The sequence below is a fragment of the Hippocampus comes genome, unplaced genomic scaffold, assembly GCF_001891065.2.
Source record: "Hippocampus comes isolate QL1 unplaced genomic scaffold, H_comes_QL1_v1.1 scaffold118, whole genome shotgun sequence".
In the NCBI taxonomy this organism is placed as follows: Eukaryota; Metazoa; Chordata; class Actinopteri; order Syngnathiformes; family Syngnathidae; genus Hippocampus; species Hippocampus comes.
In genome coordinates, this window is record NW_017805461.1 from 459,659 (window position 1) to 476,982 (window position 17,324).

At 41.1% G+C, this 17,324-nt stretch overlaps 1 protein-coding gene across 1 annotated transcript in view; it reads left to right on the top strand.

Moving 5' to 3' along the window:
* Positions 1–17,324, top strand: part of pdgfrb (platelet-derived growth factor receptor, beta polypeptide) — a 42,511-nt gene that overhangs the window by 10,964 nt on the left and 14,223 nt on the right. Inside the window, exons 2-14 of the mRNA XM_019874789.1 lie at positions 5,163–5,223; positions 6,725–7,042; positions 7,168–7,425; positions 8,136–8,266; positions 8,676–8,841; positions 9,996–10,176; positions 11,884–11,999; positions 13,041–13,164; positions 13,242–13,453; positions 14,334–14,428; positions 14,523–14,655; positions 15,738–15,842; positions 16,037–16,147. Coding sequence (XP_019730348.1) covers positions 5,166–5,223; positions 6,725–7,042; positions 7,168–7,425; positions 8,136–8,266; positions 8,676–8,841; positions 9,996–10,176; positions 11,884–11,999; positions 13,041–13,164; positions 13,242–13,453; positions 14,334–14,428; positions 14,523–14,655; positions 15,738–15,842; positions 16,037–16,147 — 2,008 coding nt within the window. The 5' untranslated portion in view covers positions 5,163–5,165. The remainder of the gene's footprint in view (positions 1–5,162; positions 5,224–6,724; positions 7,043–7,167; positions 7,426–8,135; positions 8,267–8,675; positions 8,842–9,995; positions 10,177–11,883; positions 12,000–13,040; positions 13,165–13,241; positions 13,454–14,333; positions 14,429–14,522; positions 14,656–15,737; positions 15,843–16,036; positions 16,148–17,324) is intronic.

Consider the following 17,324-nt stretch of genomic DNA (forward strand, 5'->3'; position numbering starts at 1 on the left):
CGTAATTTGGGTGGCATTTTATTTCGTATTTTTAAATCATCTTTTTATTTTTGACTATCTGTAAATTTAGTTTCCTGCTCTTAATTGTGAATGCATACTTGATGGTTTTAAATGCTCCTGAAATTAAGTGCTGCTTGACGAGCCTATATTGTGTTTGTATGTGACGTCACTGAAGGCCTAAGGTTGAAATGCACGGCCCGCCACTGCATGTTATGCTGCCTTAACAATTTTTTAAACATGTTTTGGATTGCATAACACAAAATGTATTACACCTAGTGAATATTTCTCTTCAATTAGTTTCCCCTTCCCCAAAAAGCCTTATTCTTGATGCTTCAACAATAAGTAACTACAGGTAACACCAAATCTTTTGGAAAAAAAAAATTGAAAGGGCTATTTTTTAACAGGTTCACAGCTTTATGATTCAAAACAATCTCTTGAATGCATTTCAGTCTGGATTTTGACCACACCACTGAAACAACACTACTACAATAATCTCTGAAATGGCACACACCTGAATAATGATGCCTTCAAAAACACCGATCCTGCTAGATCTCAGTGCTGCATGTGAAGCATTTGACTGTCTGCTTGACAGTGGGTGGGACTTAATGGCACTGTGTTAAATTGGTTCAAATACTACTTGCAAGATAGACAATAATTTGTCTTAATTGGCATTCATGAGTCTGAGTGAACAAAGGTCACATGCGGGGTTCCACTAGGATTCATTTTTGGACCATTTCTATTTAATATCTACATGCTCCCCTTGCTCAGATTATGGAGCATCACAACATCTCTTGTCATACATGCAGATGACACACAACTTTAAATTTCAGCATTTTCTCCAGCTCAGTCCGGAACCATTGTTTTTGGCCCCAAAAATGAAAGGTCCAAAATCAGGACTCACCTTAACTGTATGTCTGTGAAAACTACAAACCAAGCTAGAAATCTTGCTTTGTTGACTCAGACCTGAATTTTAACGACCAATTAAAAGCCACGACTAAATACCTATTACCATCTGAAAAACAGCTGGATTAAGGGTTTTCTGTCTCAACCAGACACAGAAAAAACAAGTTCATGCTTTTATTTTCAGTAGGCTAAATTACTGTAATGGTGTCTTTATAGGTCTTATTAAAAAAAAAAAAAAAATCAACCAGGCATTCGCAGCTGATTCAAAATGCTACTGGCAGAGTCCTTACAAACACCAGAAAACTGGAATACATCACACCTGTCTTCAAATCGCTACACTGGCTTCAGTGAGTCAAAGAATAGCTTTAAAAAGCTTGCTGCTGGTCTGTAAATCTCTGAATGGTCTTGCACCAAAATACACACAAGATGTACAAGTACCCTATGAAGTATCCAGACCCCTCAGTTCATCTGGGACAGGTCTCTTGTGTGTTCACAAAACCAGAACCAAACAAAGTGAAGCAGCATTTTGTTACTATTCCCCACAGCTGCGGAACAAACTCGCCGAATACCTGAGGTCTGCACAAACTGTCAGTTTATTTAAATCAGGGCTGAAAACACTCTTGTTTATAGCAGCAGTCTCATGAATCTGTCCTTTATTCTCTCATTTTGTCTTTTAATTCATCAAGACTGATGCTTGTTTTCACTTTATCTAATTATTTTACATGATTTTATTGCGATTTTTGTTATTTCTTTTTTTCTCCTTCTGTGTTTTTATGTGAAGCACTTTGAACTGTCATAAAATGTGCTATGCAAATAAACTTGCCTTGCCTTGCCTTTCACCTATTTTTATTAGAAGCAGCAGGCGGGACAGGAAATAGACCAGTCATGTTTTTCGACCAGCACAAGAGCTCTTCATTTTCGAGAGCGGATGTGCCAAAGGCAACTAGTTAAAAAAAAAAAAAAAAAAAAAAAAAAAAAAAACACGACTTTGAAACATTGACAAGATATTGACCTCTGGCAAACTAATTATTCAAATTTTTTGGTTTTGAACTTAAAATGGGAGTGCGTGTTTAAACTCTCATCAACATGAGATAATGAGTTGAACTTTTCACTGACATGCTTGATTTGATTTTATTTATTCATGCATTTGTAGAGAATTCTAAAAAGAAATCATTTCAAATCAGACTGGCATTAACAGGCAGGTATGCCATCATAGATTTTGAATTATCGCGAATGTGTGTGTGTGTGTGTGTGTGTGTGTGTGTGTGTGTGTGTGTGTGTGTGTCCTGCCCCTCCTCCCTGCCTTGCGCTCACTTGCTCCTGATTGCGCCTTCCTCACCTGTACCTTGTCATCCTTGATATTCTCACGTATGTAAGCTCTTGTCTAATTCTTTCTGCCTTGTTGTCAGTAAACTGACCTCATTCTTGAGTTTTAGCCTTTTCCTGTTTTTGCCAATGACTCATCATCAGCTTTGATTGTGTTTTAATTTTTGATCTTGTCCTTGTTTTTGGTACTGTTGCCTTTGCTTGATGCCCAAATACCCAACCCAGCTGGTTTATTAAGCAGTGTTTTTGGAACTGTCTTTTGGCCCTGGGTCAAGTGTTGGAGTCCTACCTCACAGCCTGAAAAATATTTCCTCCGCTGTTATATAATATGCATTCAATTTAAAATGCTTCATGAGTTGCTTTTAATCCAAGCATTTTAAATCAATTTGTATCATCCAAAGATGGCGCCCTAGTAGGCAGCAGACAGCAAGTGCTCTTCAAGAGCTTTGCTTTTTTTTGTTGTTGTTGTTTTTGTCTTTTGTTTTGTCACACGGTGTGGACCCGATGTGGACTGTTTTCAACGTTTTTGGCCACGACATTCATCAAAAGAGAAGAATCTGCGCTTGGTAGTTGTGCCTTCTTGGCAGCACACATGTACCATCACTGATTTTCATTGAGAGGAATGTTGGCGCTATTTGACTGTCGCCGCTGGAAAGTCCCGGGGTGCTTGTTTTTTGCGCCTGTAATGGGCAGCGTTTTTCACAGCCCCGTTTTGTTTCGCGACGATATCGCCGTTGTTGGACAGTTTGCGCTGGTGCGGTTGGATGGATGGCTTGTGGAGCTGAGGATGAGGAGAGAGGAGTGTCGGCGCTGAGCGTGGATACGTATTTGGAATTGAGAGTCTCTGCTTGGAATTGAATGGATTTACATGGGACAGGAGGAGTGAACCAATCTTTTTTTTTTTTTAATCACTGGACGCTACAGCTTCTTGTTTACTTTCAACCTTAGCTTGAAGCAGATGTGTGCACATTTTGAGCATGATGTCTCTGATCCACCGGTGAAAGGACTGTTTGATTCTCTCCTCTTTCATCTAGAACTGCTTCAAACAACAAAGCGGATGCAGGAAAAATGGTTAAGATTGCATGACTGTCAGTGTTTTATGGTATGTGTTGTGTTATATTATTTTGTTATTTTATGTCAACTGTTTCTGTTATCTGCAACTGGCTGGCAACCCCGCCTACTGCCCGAAGACAGCTGGGAAAGGCTCCAGCACCCCCCGCGAACTTTGTGAGGATAAAGCAGATCGGAAAATGGATGGATGGATGTTTGTTATGTTTGTGTTAAGAAACCTGCCTTGGGACTATGGCTGAAAACTAGCATTTATGCTAAGTCCGGCACATTTACACTGTTTATTCTTGTGTTGATTAATGTGCACTGTCCCAATGAAAAAAAAATACTTAAAGGGGACGTCCATCCCAAAATGTTTACAATGGGTTCTATGCAGCCCTGCTAGTCTAACTGTGATGTCATTTTCACTTGACAGAACATTGCAAAATGGCTGCCCCCTGAGACAACTGAAAGCGGATTTTACTGCTTGATTCATATTCCACTAATGCAATATGAATCAGAATGCCGTGTTGAGACTAGTAAGGGTTGCATAGAACTTATTGTCAAGAATATTTTTGGGTTGACTTTCCCTTTAACAATTTTCCAGTTTTTAAATCACGTTTAGTTAGTGATGTCAATGTGAATACGAACAGGATTTGGGAATTTCTGATGATGTGAATAAAGTTTCCGCTTAAATCGTGTATGGGTATTTATTGCCCTTTACAATTGAAGTAATGTTGGAAATGTTATTAAGTTAGAAATAGTTCAGCTGTTGGTTTTAATCATAAAGATGGAAAGAAAAACTCCAATGGAAAACTATCTCATTGAAATCACGTTTAATGGTTCATATATCACACAAGTGAATTAGATGTTTTGATAGATTTCACAAGTTTTTTTTCCATTGGGTCCCTCCTTCGCTTCCGCCCTCTCTCTCTTTCCCACCCTCCTGCGCACATGTTAGCAGTGATGCATCCTTAACTGTTTCCAGACATCTATGGTCTGCAGGCCTTGAGTCCAAACACATCAACAAACCTCCCCTTTTTTTTTCCCCCTCAGTCCTCTGACTTTGCACTTTGAGTACTCCAAGCTGGGGGGATGATGGTGGTCATCATGAATCACCTCAATAGCCCAAAGACAGGGTCCAATTCATGAATTGAGCTTGTGAGTCCAGAACATGATGTTCATGTCCAAGTACTGCAAAAGCTTTTCAGGTCGCTCCTGCGTCAACTGCTTATGTGAATGCCCTCAATCCCCCTTTTGTTGACAGCCTCACCAACTAATGGCTCAGCGTGGCGCTAGAGTAGCTTGGACGCAAGCATTGTTGCCAGTGCGCACGTTGCAAAGATGCACACAGTGACCACTTTGTTGGTGGTCAAAACTCCGGTGAGCCGAAAAGAAAACGGAGACAGACATTGGCGCTCTGTTCTGGCGCAGCGAGGCATCAAACACCACCAGCGACAGACAGACACTTCCAAAACATCAAATCGACACAGGGCAACAAATATATTGGGGAGTTTTCTTCATCGTCTCTGTTCTCTGATTGAAAGCAGATCGCTTTGACACACAGCTCAAACCGAACTCAGCCTAATGGATTTCGTGAGGGCCAAAATCCATCCATCACGATAGGAGGTCAAAGGCGCATGCAACGAGGTTAACTGTTGTATGCTAATTGGGGTGAACACAAACCAGATTTTCCTGCTGCTTTTGTTATTTTAAATGAATACTTAATGGACAAAGCAATTTTTTTTTCTTCAAATAAGATTTGACCTGCATCTGCCTAGGAGTTTCTGTAGGCGTCAGTTGAAGTTGCGTCTGAGGTGATTTGTGATTGTGTACACACACAATGAAGAGTATTGAATTCAAAGATCGTATCTGTTTGCTTGCAGAAAATGAGCTGCTCCACTATGAGGAGTCAGACCATCTTCACCCTCCGTTTGGCAGTCACAGGTGAGAACACAGAAAAATGAAAGCTTTGTCACCGGACCGCCGGGGAACCCAAACAGACGCAGAGCATCGCAACACCAATCACAACAGAAGACTCAACTTCATATTTTTCCAATCACTTACATTGAGCAACATTGAAATTTTCGAGGAAGTACGCTATGCACGTCCGCCTCATTGTCATGAGATGTGGGTTCAAATCTCTGTTAAATATTTTGTTTGCCTTTTCACCATTTATTTGTGTGAGTTCTCTCTGTTTATTCAAATCTCGTCCCACATCCCCAAATCATACATGTTTGCTTATTGTAGACTTAAATTGTCCATAGTTGTGAATGTGTATCAAAGCCTCTCAACCAGAGTAAACAGGGGTAGGCTTGTCAGAAAAAACAAAAGAAAAAGAAAATGTACAAATGCACACTGAAAAAAATCTCTTGTTGAATTTACTCTATTTTATTTTGACGAGTGATTGCACCAAAGAAAACTATCTGGATCCAGATACATTTTTTTTCGTAGACTGTACACCTAATTAAAATGTATATCTGGTAGCCTTGATATCTACTTAAAAAATGTATCTGAACCCAGATAATTTTATTTTGTGCAGCCACATGATGAAACAAAATTGAGTACGTTTAAAACATCAACCATTTTTTTTCAGTGAATGAGTGAATAATAACTAACGGCATTCTAAATGATAACAATTAGTATGCAGTTGATACAGTCCATTATGTCTGTCAAATCTTTTGCATCTTGTGTTAAGGGTCAAACTCTCCAGAATCCAACTAAGTTTTATTCACGTAAACCAGATTGCCAGATTTAAGTGTCAACCAAATGCAGAATTCCAATGGAGAAAAAAAAAGAATCCATGATGACTTGTTTCAACTTTAGCCAACATGCTTTTGAATTTCTTATATTCATGACAAAGATGCTGCATTCAGGAAAATGGGAAGTTGGAAACCAACAGCCTCAACTTGGAAAAGGACAATTAAAAAATAAAATGAATAAAAACCGTTATTCCTGCAGATTTTACTGAATGTCAAAATCTTATTTCACACAACAATGGCATCACCTTCTTTTCTTCTTTATCTGTATTTTAAGTCTGAACATTCATCGCCACTTGCCCTGTATGGAAATGAATGTGAACAACGTTGCCAAAAGGATTTCAGTTGGTTTCAGCATATTTACTTGAATATCTCTCCAACATTAAACGCTCTTATGACGCCGTATTTTTCCCTTGGTTTCAATTAGAATTGTCCAAGAATGTGTGTATGTGTGCACGTGTGATTGATGTAAAACGCGACGGATGCATCCCAGCTGACCTTTTCCCATTTCAATACATCTGTCATTGACGAGGCGTCATCATCTCCTCACCGCACAACTCTTATCTGTCAACATCGTAAGGCAGAACGGGATCTAGCATGTCGTGTTGATTTAACCTCTGACCCCACGGCAATCCACTTTGGTCTCCTTGACCTCCAACCTGACACCTCCCTCATTGTGTCAACCGCAGTTCTTCTGTTTCTCCGCGCCAACGTGAGCTGCCTGGAGGTCACGCCACATGACGGCCAGCTTATCCTACCCACGGGCTCCTCGATCACGCTCACCTGTTCGAGCTCGGGGGAGACTGCCTGGGAGTTCAAGAGGGATGACGTTCCTTATTTCCAAGTAGAACAGGGCCAAAATGGTGTTCAGAGCTACCAAATTGTACAGGATGGCATCAAATCCAGCTCCTTGAGCCTGTGGAACGTAAGCTGGAAGCACACTGGGGTGTATCAATGCATTGACCGACACAATGGAGAAAGGAAGGAGGTGGATGTCTTCGTCCCAGGTTTGGACTTTCGACCTGTTTAAGCAAATGTTACTGTCGACACAGTGTGGGGAAACTATTGTTTGATTCCTTGCTGAATCTGTTTGTTTGAGCGAATCCAACACTGTGACTCTTTCTGCCCGCAGACCCCCAGGTATGGTTTGTTGAGAGCGCTCACGGCATGCTGACAAAGACCAGTGAGCTGACCACCATTCCATGTGTGGTCACCAACCCCAAAATCAACGTCTCCCTCTATGAGAAGGACACTGACCTCCCAGTCAAGGGGCTCTATGTCCCTAGTGAGGGGTACACTGCAGCCCTAGAAGACAGAACATATGTGTGTCGCGGAAAGATGAACGGAGAGGTGAAAGAGTCCCAGGCTTTCAACGTTCTCAGTATCTTCGGTGGGTGAACAGAATTTGAAGCACAGTTATTAACTCGCTTCCACACGCACTGCAATATCCTCATGATTCCACAACACCGTGATGATACAGTCCATTCTCAACTCCATCCATCCATCCATTCTCCAAACCGCTTTTCCTCACGATGGGTCACAGGCGTCCTGGAGCCTATACCCAGTGCATTCGGGTAGTATGCAAGCTACACCCTGAAAGGGTTGCCAGCCAATCACAGGGTGCACACAGCTGAACAACTATTCACACTCACAATCACAACCAGGGACAATTTTAGAGCATTCATTCAACCTACCATGCATGTTTTGGGAATGTGGGAAGAAACTGGAGTACCCAGAGAAAACCCACGCAGGCACAGGGAGAACATGCAAACTCCACACAGGAAGGCCGGAGCCAGGATTCGAACCCTGTACATCTGTACTTAAAGTGAGACGGATGAGCCAACCAGTCGGCCACTCTGCTGCCTTGTCCATGACTTCTAATTTCCAACTGAGTTTGATAATAACACTGCATACCACCATTGCTGATTGTGATATGCAACATATACACACACAATCAGACCATAATAAATATACTTCAGTGACAATCACAATTTAACAGTATGATCCTGAGTTTTCTTTGACTTTATCTTGACTATTTTCATCATCTAACATTTAGTGCAGTTTTATCTGATGTTCTGTTATCGTCACTTCCCTCCTCAGTCCCAGAGGCTATCGACGCCTACATCAACGCATCACAGACGGTGCTGAAGCAGGGCGAGCCGCTAACAGTCAACTGCACCGTGCACGGAGCACAGCTGGTCTTTTTTTCATGGGACGTCCCCAACACGGTGGTGAGTAGGAGGGGAGCAGAAGGGGTTTTTGTTCATCATTCCCTCTCGCGGTCATCACTCTCGAGACCTCATAACCCAAACCCAAATCGTATCAAGATGTGGAAACACACCTTCGTGACACATCTGCTATCCTGTTGCAGTACTGAAGTACTGTTTTTAGGTATATGTAGTTGACTTTTACCCCCTCCATTTGGAACCAGATCATCCTACTTTTTACCCCTCTTTGTACTCTAGTATCTGTGCATCTACTCAAGTACAGATTGCAAGTACTTTTGCACACTGTTGCAACCTAAAAATATTAGACCTGTGATATATCATAATCTTTGATGCCAATATTCCCCATACTCAGTGAGAGTGACCCCTTGGGTGCTGCCGTTTAACAACTGAGCGACTAAAATGTCTCCTCCAGGCTGCTGATGTGGAACAGCTAACAGATGTCCTGTCAGCCATGAACATGAGGTCCTACCTCATCATCCCTCATGCCACGCTGGCCCACAGCGGAAACTATGTCTGCCATGCTCATGAGCAGGTTCAGGACCAAACGGCCGACGCCAGTGTCAACATCACAGTGCTCGGTCAGACACGCACGCTCGCACGCAATAAACTCACTCAGGACAGATTGTTATTGTGGTTCACTCACCAAGGAGACTGCTTATTATGTGAAGGTTGTGCAAGTTAAGCCAAGGAGCAAGTTTCTTTTAGAATAAATTAATATCTACTGTATTTATTTAGGTTACTGAAAAAGTGAAAGTGTGAAATGAACTTTTGAGACTGTATTCATGCCCTTCAAAAACACGGCATTACACATGGGAGCATATACCGTATACGAAACATTTAAAAAGAAAAGCTGACTCCAAGTAAACATGAATGTGATAAAAACATCTCACATTTTTAAAGGGCACTTTTTGGAAACGAAATATTTGCCATTTATAGTGATGATATGAGAAACAGTATAACATCAGTGATGTAATGTATTTTTCTTTCTTTGTATTTAACTTGATTTTGTTTATTTTGTTTTGTTTTTATTGTTATTTTTCGCTTATTGTTTAATAATGATAATAATAATACCACCCCTCCCCCCAAAAAAACAAAACAAAACACACAAGCAGTATTAGTGTATTAAAAATGTTGCCTTTTACAATAATACCTTCCTATATTTACCCTGTGAATGGAAAAAGCCAAGCGTAAAGAGTCTGTCGTGGAAATGCTCGAATACAGTCACTGAATAATGCTGACATCCTTTGAAATGTAAACATTCTCACACACTTTGGCCCGCTTCCTCTGGTTGTATCAAAATACTTTGAGCAACTAGGGCAATCTGATTCTTTTTTTTTTTTCTTTTTTGCGCTAGTCCAGTCTATTGGCTTTCTGCTGCAGCGTTCAGTGTGTCGGGGCTTTTAGGTCCTGTGTCAGGAGCTCCTCAAGACCCACTGCATTCAATTTTATAGTGTTCCCACCTTGTGGGGTTTAGTGGTTGCTTATTCTATCTGCAGTGAGGTGTGCCATGTTTATGAAATCTTCAAATAACTCGAACATCCATGCGCCATGGTGCTGCCAGTTCTGTTTATTTTTTTCCATGGAAAAGAAAGGTGGTGTACTGTATATCCTATCTCAGTCTTTACACCCATGGAAGTCAGCTAAATAGACTCGAGGTACTAATTTAAGTCTGAATGAATAACTTCAACTTTTAAACAGTGTGGATAATTATTTTGGAAACGCCTTCCCTCAGAACGAGGCTTCGTGGCCTTATATCCGGCTGAGAATCAACACATTTGGGCCCGGCTGCAGGAGAACGTTGAGCTGAAGGTGGAGGTGGAGGCCTACCCTTCCCCTCAGGTCAGCTGGAGCAAAGATGGCACTGCCATCAAAGGAGACAAAATCATCATGAACAGACAAGAGCACGAGATCAGGTAGGACCACAACCATTAAGCGACACTTAGACATTTAAGCAATTATAGCTTGAGCTTCCTTGGAAGAAGAGCCTCCAGAGACATCTAGTTCTTGTCAGTCAACAGAAGATAAGGCAGAATGAGACACAATATCCTTTGTAGATTGGTGGGGCTCACCCCACAACCATAACACAGGAACCATAAACAAAAGTCTTGGTAATCAGGAAAGGGATTCAGTAATTGATGGAATTGGTGAGGAACAGCAGACAAAACATGAAAAAGTCCAAAAATATGTATTTTTTTCAACACTCAATTAATAGTTAAGGCCAAAATTGCATAGAATTAAATGAATCTGATTGCAAACAACCTTTGGCATTTGCGTACGGGAAATGTGACCACATTTGATTACTTCCCAACTTTTTTTGAGGCAAAAAGAAACATGGCACAACACCAAACAAAACTTTCACAAAAAGTACAGATATAAAGCATATTATGATGATGATCTTCTTAATTTACTCACTTTCTCACTTACCCACTGTGTGCAAGCCATGTCTTATTTTGTTCCCTGTATAGCAGCAGGTATACAGTATACACAGTTTAATTGTACCTACTGACATCTAGTGACATAAAATAATTAAAGTAGAAATTGGATACTGTATAATCAAAGGTAGATGAGAAGAAAACAACAAAAATGGATCACTGATGGTGAAATGGTAGGATGGTGAAGGTCTTGAGATAGTTAACAATTCTTTAACGAGTTTAACCAGGATTCGAGTCGAGCAAGCAATTTGGCCGTTTTGCAGCACTAACCGCTTTTCAGAGATTTAAAAAAAAAAAATTCTCAGAGGGTTGTCAGCCAATTATCAGACTTAAAATCGCCCCGAATGAGCTGAATCTGAGTAAAAAATTGCTTTAAGTCGTGTGCTGAATGGGAGCAGCTATCAGAGGTCGCTGCAGTTGTATTAGCATTGCCACTGTGTGAAAAAATACACCGATTATTCTGGAGAAATGATTAGTTTTGGCTAAAACGAGAGCTTCTTTGTATTTCAGGAAGCTATTGCACGATGCCTGATTTAAGACTTCAAGTTTAATTGCACGCTATTTGAGCTAAAGCTCCCTACATGATTGTTTAAGTGTGCGGGTTTCATCTGTAAACCACAGAGTAAGCCTCTTCGGACGAATTTGAAATTTTAATGGTGCTATGGAGTCGAGGGCATTTAACAGAACAGCATTGAAATCATTTGTGAGATTATCAATCGATCTAAAACAAAAGGAAAGCGAGCAATTGTCAGAGGCAGTAGCTCAGAGAGTGCAGTTCTAATATTGTGGCTGTTATAGCTTTGATTGTGGCCAAGACAATGGCAATGAACCAAGACTTAAAATTTTATAAAGTAATGGTAGACTTAACAGTAGTATAGGGTAATACCTTTGAGGTTGCTAATCCCCGGGTGAGTACCAAATCTCAAGTGTTACCATTTTTATGTGTCACATCACCTATTATCTATCATCTAAGTGACTTATACCAACTGACACTTGATGCCCACACTTCACATTGTAACCAGTAGAGAGCACTGCATTACTGGGATATAGTCAGTGCTTATCTTCATATTTGTGGGGGAGGAATAAAATTATTTCACCATTGCAACACTGATCAAAGATCACCTAGTTAGTTAGGAGACAAGGTTCTTACTAAATCGTCCTGTTAAGATTATTATGCATTCCACTCAGATATGTCAGTATCCTCACGTTGGTACGGGTGAGGCCGGAGCAGAGAGGACTCTACACAGCTCGGGTCACCAATGGAGATGACACTAAAGAAGTGACTTTTGACCTGGAAGTTCAAGGTGAGATTCTTGAAAAAGGCCATTGGAAATAATCCATTGCATAGGAAGAGAAGTTGGCAAAGTAAAACTAGAACAATAATAATTGCTCTGAATCAAAGAAAACTTCAGTTAATCCATTTTTATGACATGTTTGGAGGCATGAAATCTCGGGACCCAGGGCAATTGCCTGTTTTTGCCAGTCTGCAATGAACAGGAAAGTCCAGAATCAATATTCATCTAACGTAACAGATAGACTAATATGAAATCAAATACCAAACTCACCAAAAATGCTGATCACACTGGCCAAGACATCTTTACACAATTTTAAAATCAGAGATGCAAGTAAACTTTTTTGGATTTTTTTTGTTTTGTTGTTGTGCTGATTCAAAATCTACCCTCCTTTTTTTTCTAGCACATCAGGTATACATAACAATAATAATAGTGAAAGAATGATGCACAAGTGATTTGTTATATTTTAATATATTTAGTAGTATTTATGAAGGGTTGGGTTCAGTAATGGGTGGGATTTTTTTTTTTTTGAAACATCATAGCGAAAATGACTAAGCATGCTAAAATCCGTATTTTATAGGACAGACTTAAGAACAACAAAAAAAGAAAATGTCTACAAAAACGAAAATAAAGTAAACACACATGCAGCCATCTCTGATTAAAATTTGCTGTTGGCCAATTTTATTGATGGTATTAATCTATGCAGATGGCTCAAGAAGTGTTTGCTAGTCTTAAAATGGCTGGAATAAGTTTTGCTCTGACAAACTAATGAGAGGATGGAAAAATGCTGACATTATTGAGGGCCCACGTACTGGCCCCGTGAGGACAAATTTGGAATCTGTTTAGTGAAAGAAAAAGCCCCATTGTGAATATAGTTAAAGTCAAGTGAGGTGAGGAAGTGAGGAAGATTTGATTGACGTAGCAGAACATGGAGGCTGAAATGTGACTGGATAAAAAATTATCCACACACAATGCGACCAGTGCAGCCTAGAGAAATGCTACAAATAGTCAAGATGACCAAATCTGTGCCTATGTCTGCGTGCGTGTATGTAGTTCCCTCTCAGATTAAAGATCTGACTGACCACCACCTTCCTGGGAAGAGACACCTTGTGACCTGTATAGCTGAGGGCGTCCCGACCCCGACCATACACTGGTACAGTTGCAACAGCATGCTAAAGTAAGCCACTAAACGATGACCACGAGGGAGCAAAGCAGGTGCTTTGGCATCCAATGTGAGCTCATGTTATTCCGTAGGTGCGATAACAAGACCACAATATGGCAACCGCTGGAACCAGAAGCAGAGGCGCTGAGCATCCACACCAACATCACCCGCAGCGAGAGCCGTAAAACCAGTCAGGTGTGGAGCCGCCTGACCTTCCACAAGCCGCAGCAGGTCACAGTTCGTTGCGAGACCAGCAACCAGCCGGGGAAGGTGGACAGAAGAGATGTCAAACTGGTGTCCAGCAGTAAGTGTCTTGAAGAAGCAAGTGATGTAGTGGGTGCTTGTTTTCGTAATTTCAACTGGCCCTGTGGGAGTGGTTAGCAAGTCTGCCTCACATTCAGGAGTTCCAGGTTGAAATCCCTACAAGTGGCCGGTGACCAGCACCTCACTTGCCAACCTAATAAGGTTAAGACATATGTAAAAACGGATTGGTATTTATAACTGTATTGCAAGCAATGAATTCCCAGGAATTAATCATACACACCATTAATTTTCATGAACAACAAACAATTCAGTCATGTAAACGTGTGCGACTGTGCCGCACTTAGAGTGAAATATCCCTAAATAATCTCATCGCTAATGCACTTACGGAATGTGTCCTACTATTTACTGTTTTGTAATGTTAAAATGATTCCTGTAAATGGTCATTACAACAAGAAATGTGATGCCTCCTGTATAGTACTGTACTCTCTTGGAGACTTTTTTTACGTCACTTTGATAAACGCAGCTTCGCTTACTTTTCCATAATAAATTCAGGAAAACAAAACATGCGGTAAAATGAGGGGGAGCTAAACAAAGATTTGTCAGCTTGTTGCTAAAAGCATCAGTACGAAAGATGAATTGAAGCAAAGTTTATGTTTCAGCCTCATCAAATAGTAAGACCTGACCTGATATTGGACTCAGAGTCATAAATATCTGGTGCTTAAATACTGTACGTCATCATATTTCTTTCTTACACTAACATTCCTTAGCTTTCCATAATTTCTAACATGCTCACTCTGTCCTTAAGTAGAAGTATTGTGTAAACGAAAAAAAATAAGTGAACTCAGCTCCTTTACTTTCAATAAGAGTTACAAAAAATTTACAGACTCCATCGGGGCTTGTGTTCATGTCGTGCGTTGCAGCGCTCTTCTCCCAGGTGGCAGTCCTGGCAGCAGTCCTCGCCTTAGTGGTCATCATCATCCTGTCCATCATCATCCTCATCGCCGTGTGGAGGAAGGTGAGACAGACGCAACCTCAAGCGACATCCTGTGCCAGAGTCACATGTCACAGCAAAGTCACACGACCGTTTGTACGCATATGTGCGTGGTCAGAAACCTCGTTACGAGATCCGCTGGAAGGTGATCGAGTCTGTGAGTCAGGACGGTCACGAGTACATCTACGTGGACCCCATCCACTTGCCCTATGACCTCACCTGGGAGATGCCCAGAGACAACCTGGTGCTGGGTGAGTCCTCCACACGCAGAGGCTGGTTCTGTCGCATCTGCTTTTACTCCTAAATTAGACTTGAAGGTGATTTTATATGATACCAAAATTTACTAATCACACATTTTCACACTCATTTAGTTCGTACTCCAATTGAAAGTGTATGTTGAAATCCGATAAAAGGCGTTTTTAAGTGTAGCTAAAATGAGAATAATTTCAGGAAATGCGCTGCGTTGTCATTTTCAATTAATCAATAACATTTTTACAACCATCCACCACAAAACAAAATAGGAGTAAAGAACACTTGAGATATAATAATAGTAGTCTTTATTTGAAATTAATAATATTAATTATAATAATATTCCTCCTACTGCTCATAATAATAATAATAATAATAACAACAACAATAAAGGGGCGACCTCACAGTGCAGAGGTCGTGGGTTCGATCCCGACTCTGGCCTTCCTGTGTGGAGTTTGCATGTTCTCCCCGGGCCTGCGTGGGCTTTCTCCGGGTATTCCGGTTTCCTCCCACATTCCCAAAACATGCACGGCAGGCTAATTGAACACTCAAACAATTGTCCCTAGGTGTGATTGCAAGTGCGAATGGTTTTTCGTCTATGTGCCCTGCGATTGGCTAGCAACCAGTTCAGGGTGTACCCCGCCTACTGCCCGAAGACGGCTGCGATAGGCTCCAGCAGCCCCCGCTACCCTTGTGAGGAGAAAGCGGATGGGAAAATGAATGAGTGGATGGATAATAATAATAATAACTTAGGCTTGAGTTCATGGGCTTGATTCTGGTCCCCGGCCTTCCTGTGTGGCATTTTCTTGTTTTCTCCAACATTTGTGTTAATTTTGCAAGATGATTATTGTCCATGGTCACCATTTCAGAATCAGCGTACTTTTTATGCTGTGTTTGCTTAGTGCATGATATGAACTGATAATGATATGTAATATGGTCGTGGGCCTATAATATGGATTCTAGACAGTTTGCCAACAATTTCTCGACATTCTAGTGTCTTTAGATAGGTCTTCAACTCACAAGACGAGATGGGTTGCATTTCAAGTTGAGTGTTGGTCACAGTGATCCTTTCTTTGTGTTTCAGGTCGCACTCTCGGATCGGGAGCTTTCGGCAGGGTGGTCGAAGCCACTGCATATGGTCTCGCTCATTCCCAATCCTGCACAAAAGTGGCCGTGAAAATGCTTAAATGTAAGATGCACAGTAGAAAGTATCATGCGCACAATGTGTCGTCCCCCGCAGAGCGGCTGCTCTCGACCGACCTTGAGTTTGCTTGCCAGCCCAATTTGACTTTCGGCCAAGAAGCCACTGAATCGGTGTGTGCTTTCACCGTGCTGTCCCCAAATCTGAAGCTGAAATGTCACTTATTTTCTGCCTTCATTCAGCAACAGCCAGAAAGAGTGAGACTCAAGCCCTGATGTCAGAGCTGAAGATTATGAGTCACCTGGGTCCTCATCTCAACGTTGTCAACTTACTGGGAGCCTGCACGAAACATGGTGGGCAGCATGTTGAACCTCTGTGGGGAAATTCAATGCTGGACGGGGCCACAAATTTTTTAGCAGCGTTACTCGGGGACAATGGGCAAACAGACACAAACACAAATACAATGCTCCATGAGTTTATACTTTTTTTTAAAGGAGTTTGTTTTGCCATTGCGCTGTAGAATTAAATTTGGTACGGTCCCATTGTCTTACATTCCTCAAACCCATAGATGGCAATGGCGAGTGATGAAAAAAGCGGAAGGGGCGTGGCCTGGGCGGGGCGTGGTCTGGTCGGGGGCGTGGTCTGGACGGGGCGTGGTTACTTACAAAAGTGACACTAAACATGCTGAAGATGAAGTGTATTAAATTTACACACTGTTTGAAAATTGAACAGAAAAAAAATCCCAAGATCGCCACTATTCTTTCAAGTGAAAATTTGTGCAATTTTGCCTATGCATTCCTGGTGAGCACCAATATGTAACTCCAAATTTGCTGCTCAAAATCAAAACTAAAAAAGTAAACACATTCCCTGCCATATTTAAGATTTGTTCATAACTTGTATTCATAAAGTGTTGTGTAAATGTGATAAAAAGCTGTTGATTCTTACCTCATACAGTGATAGTGAATATTTATTATGCATACATTTTATTATGCATAACCGTGCTTTATTATCCAAGACAAAACGTGAATTATCAATATGAATATAAAACGCAAATAAAAACAAATAAATGTTATCATGCTGTTGCTACAAATGCATACCAAATAAAATTGAAAATATCATCCTCGTATATTTGAATAAAAAAGTATATACATCGGAGTGTACCTGTCTATCGGCGAGGGGCGTCAGTGGAGCAGATTTCGTTGCTTGGTTCAGCCAAAGTAAGTACCCCAGCGCGTAACGTCTTTAGTTGTATCCGCTGACGAAGTTTGTTTGAAAAATGCCGATCCCAAAGAATAATTGCTCCGTCGAATGGCGATTTTGTCGGCATGTTTTTTCACTTTTGTTGCATGATCTGTCAGTGCCACGCATCCACGGGAGCCATAGTTAATTAAGTCACTACAATACACACAATAAGCTTTGCCTGCTACGTCTGGTTTCTTCAAAAATTGTCCAAGAGCTTCGGTAACTTCGTCGAACTTGGAACCAATTTTAACCTTTACAGTGACTTTTCTGTCAAGCCAGTCCAATCGG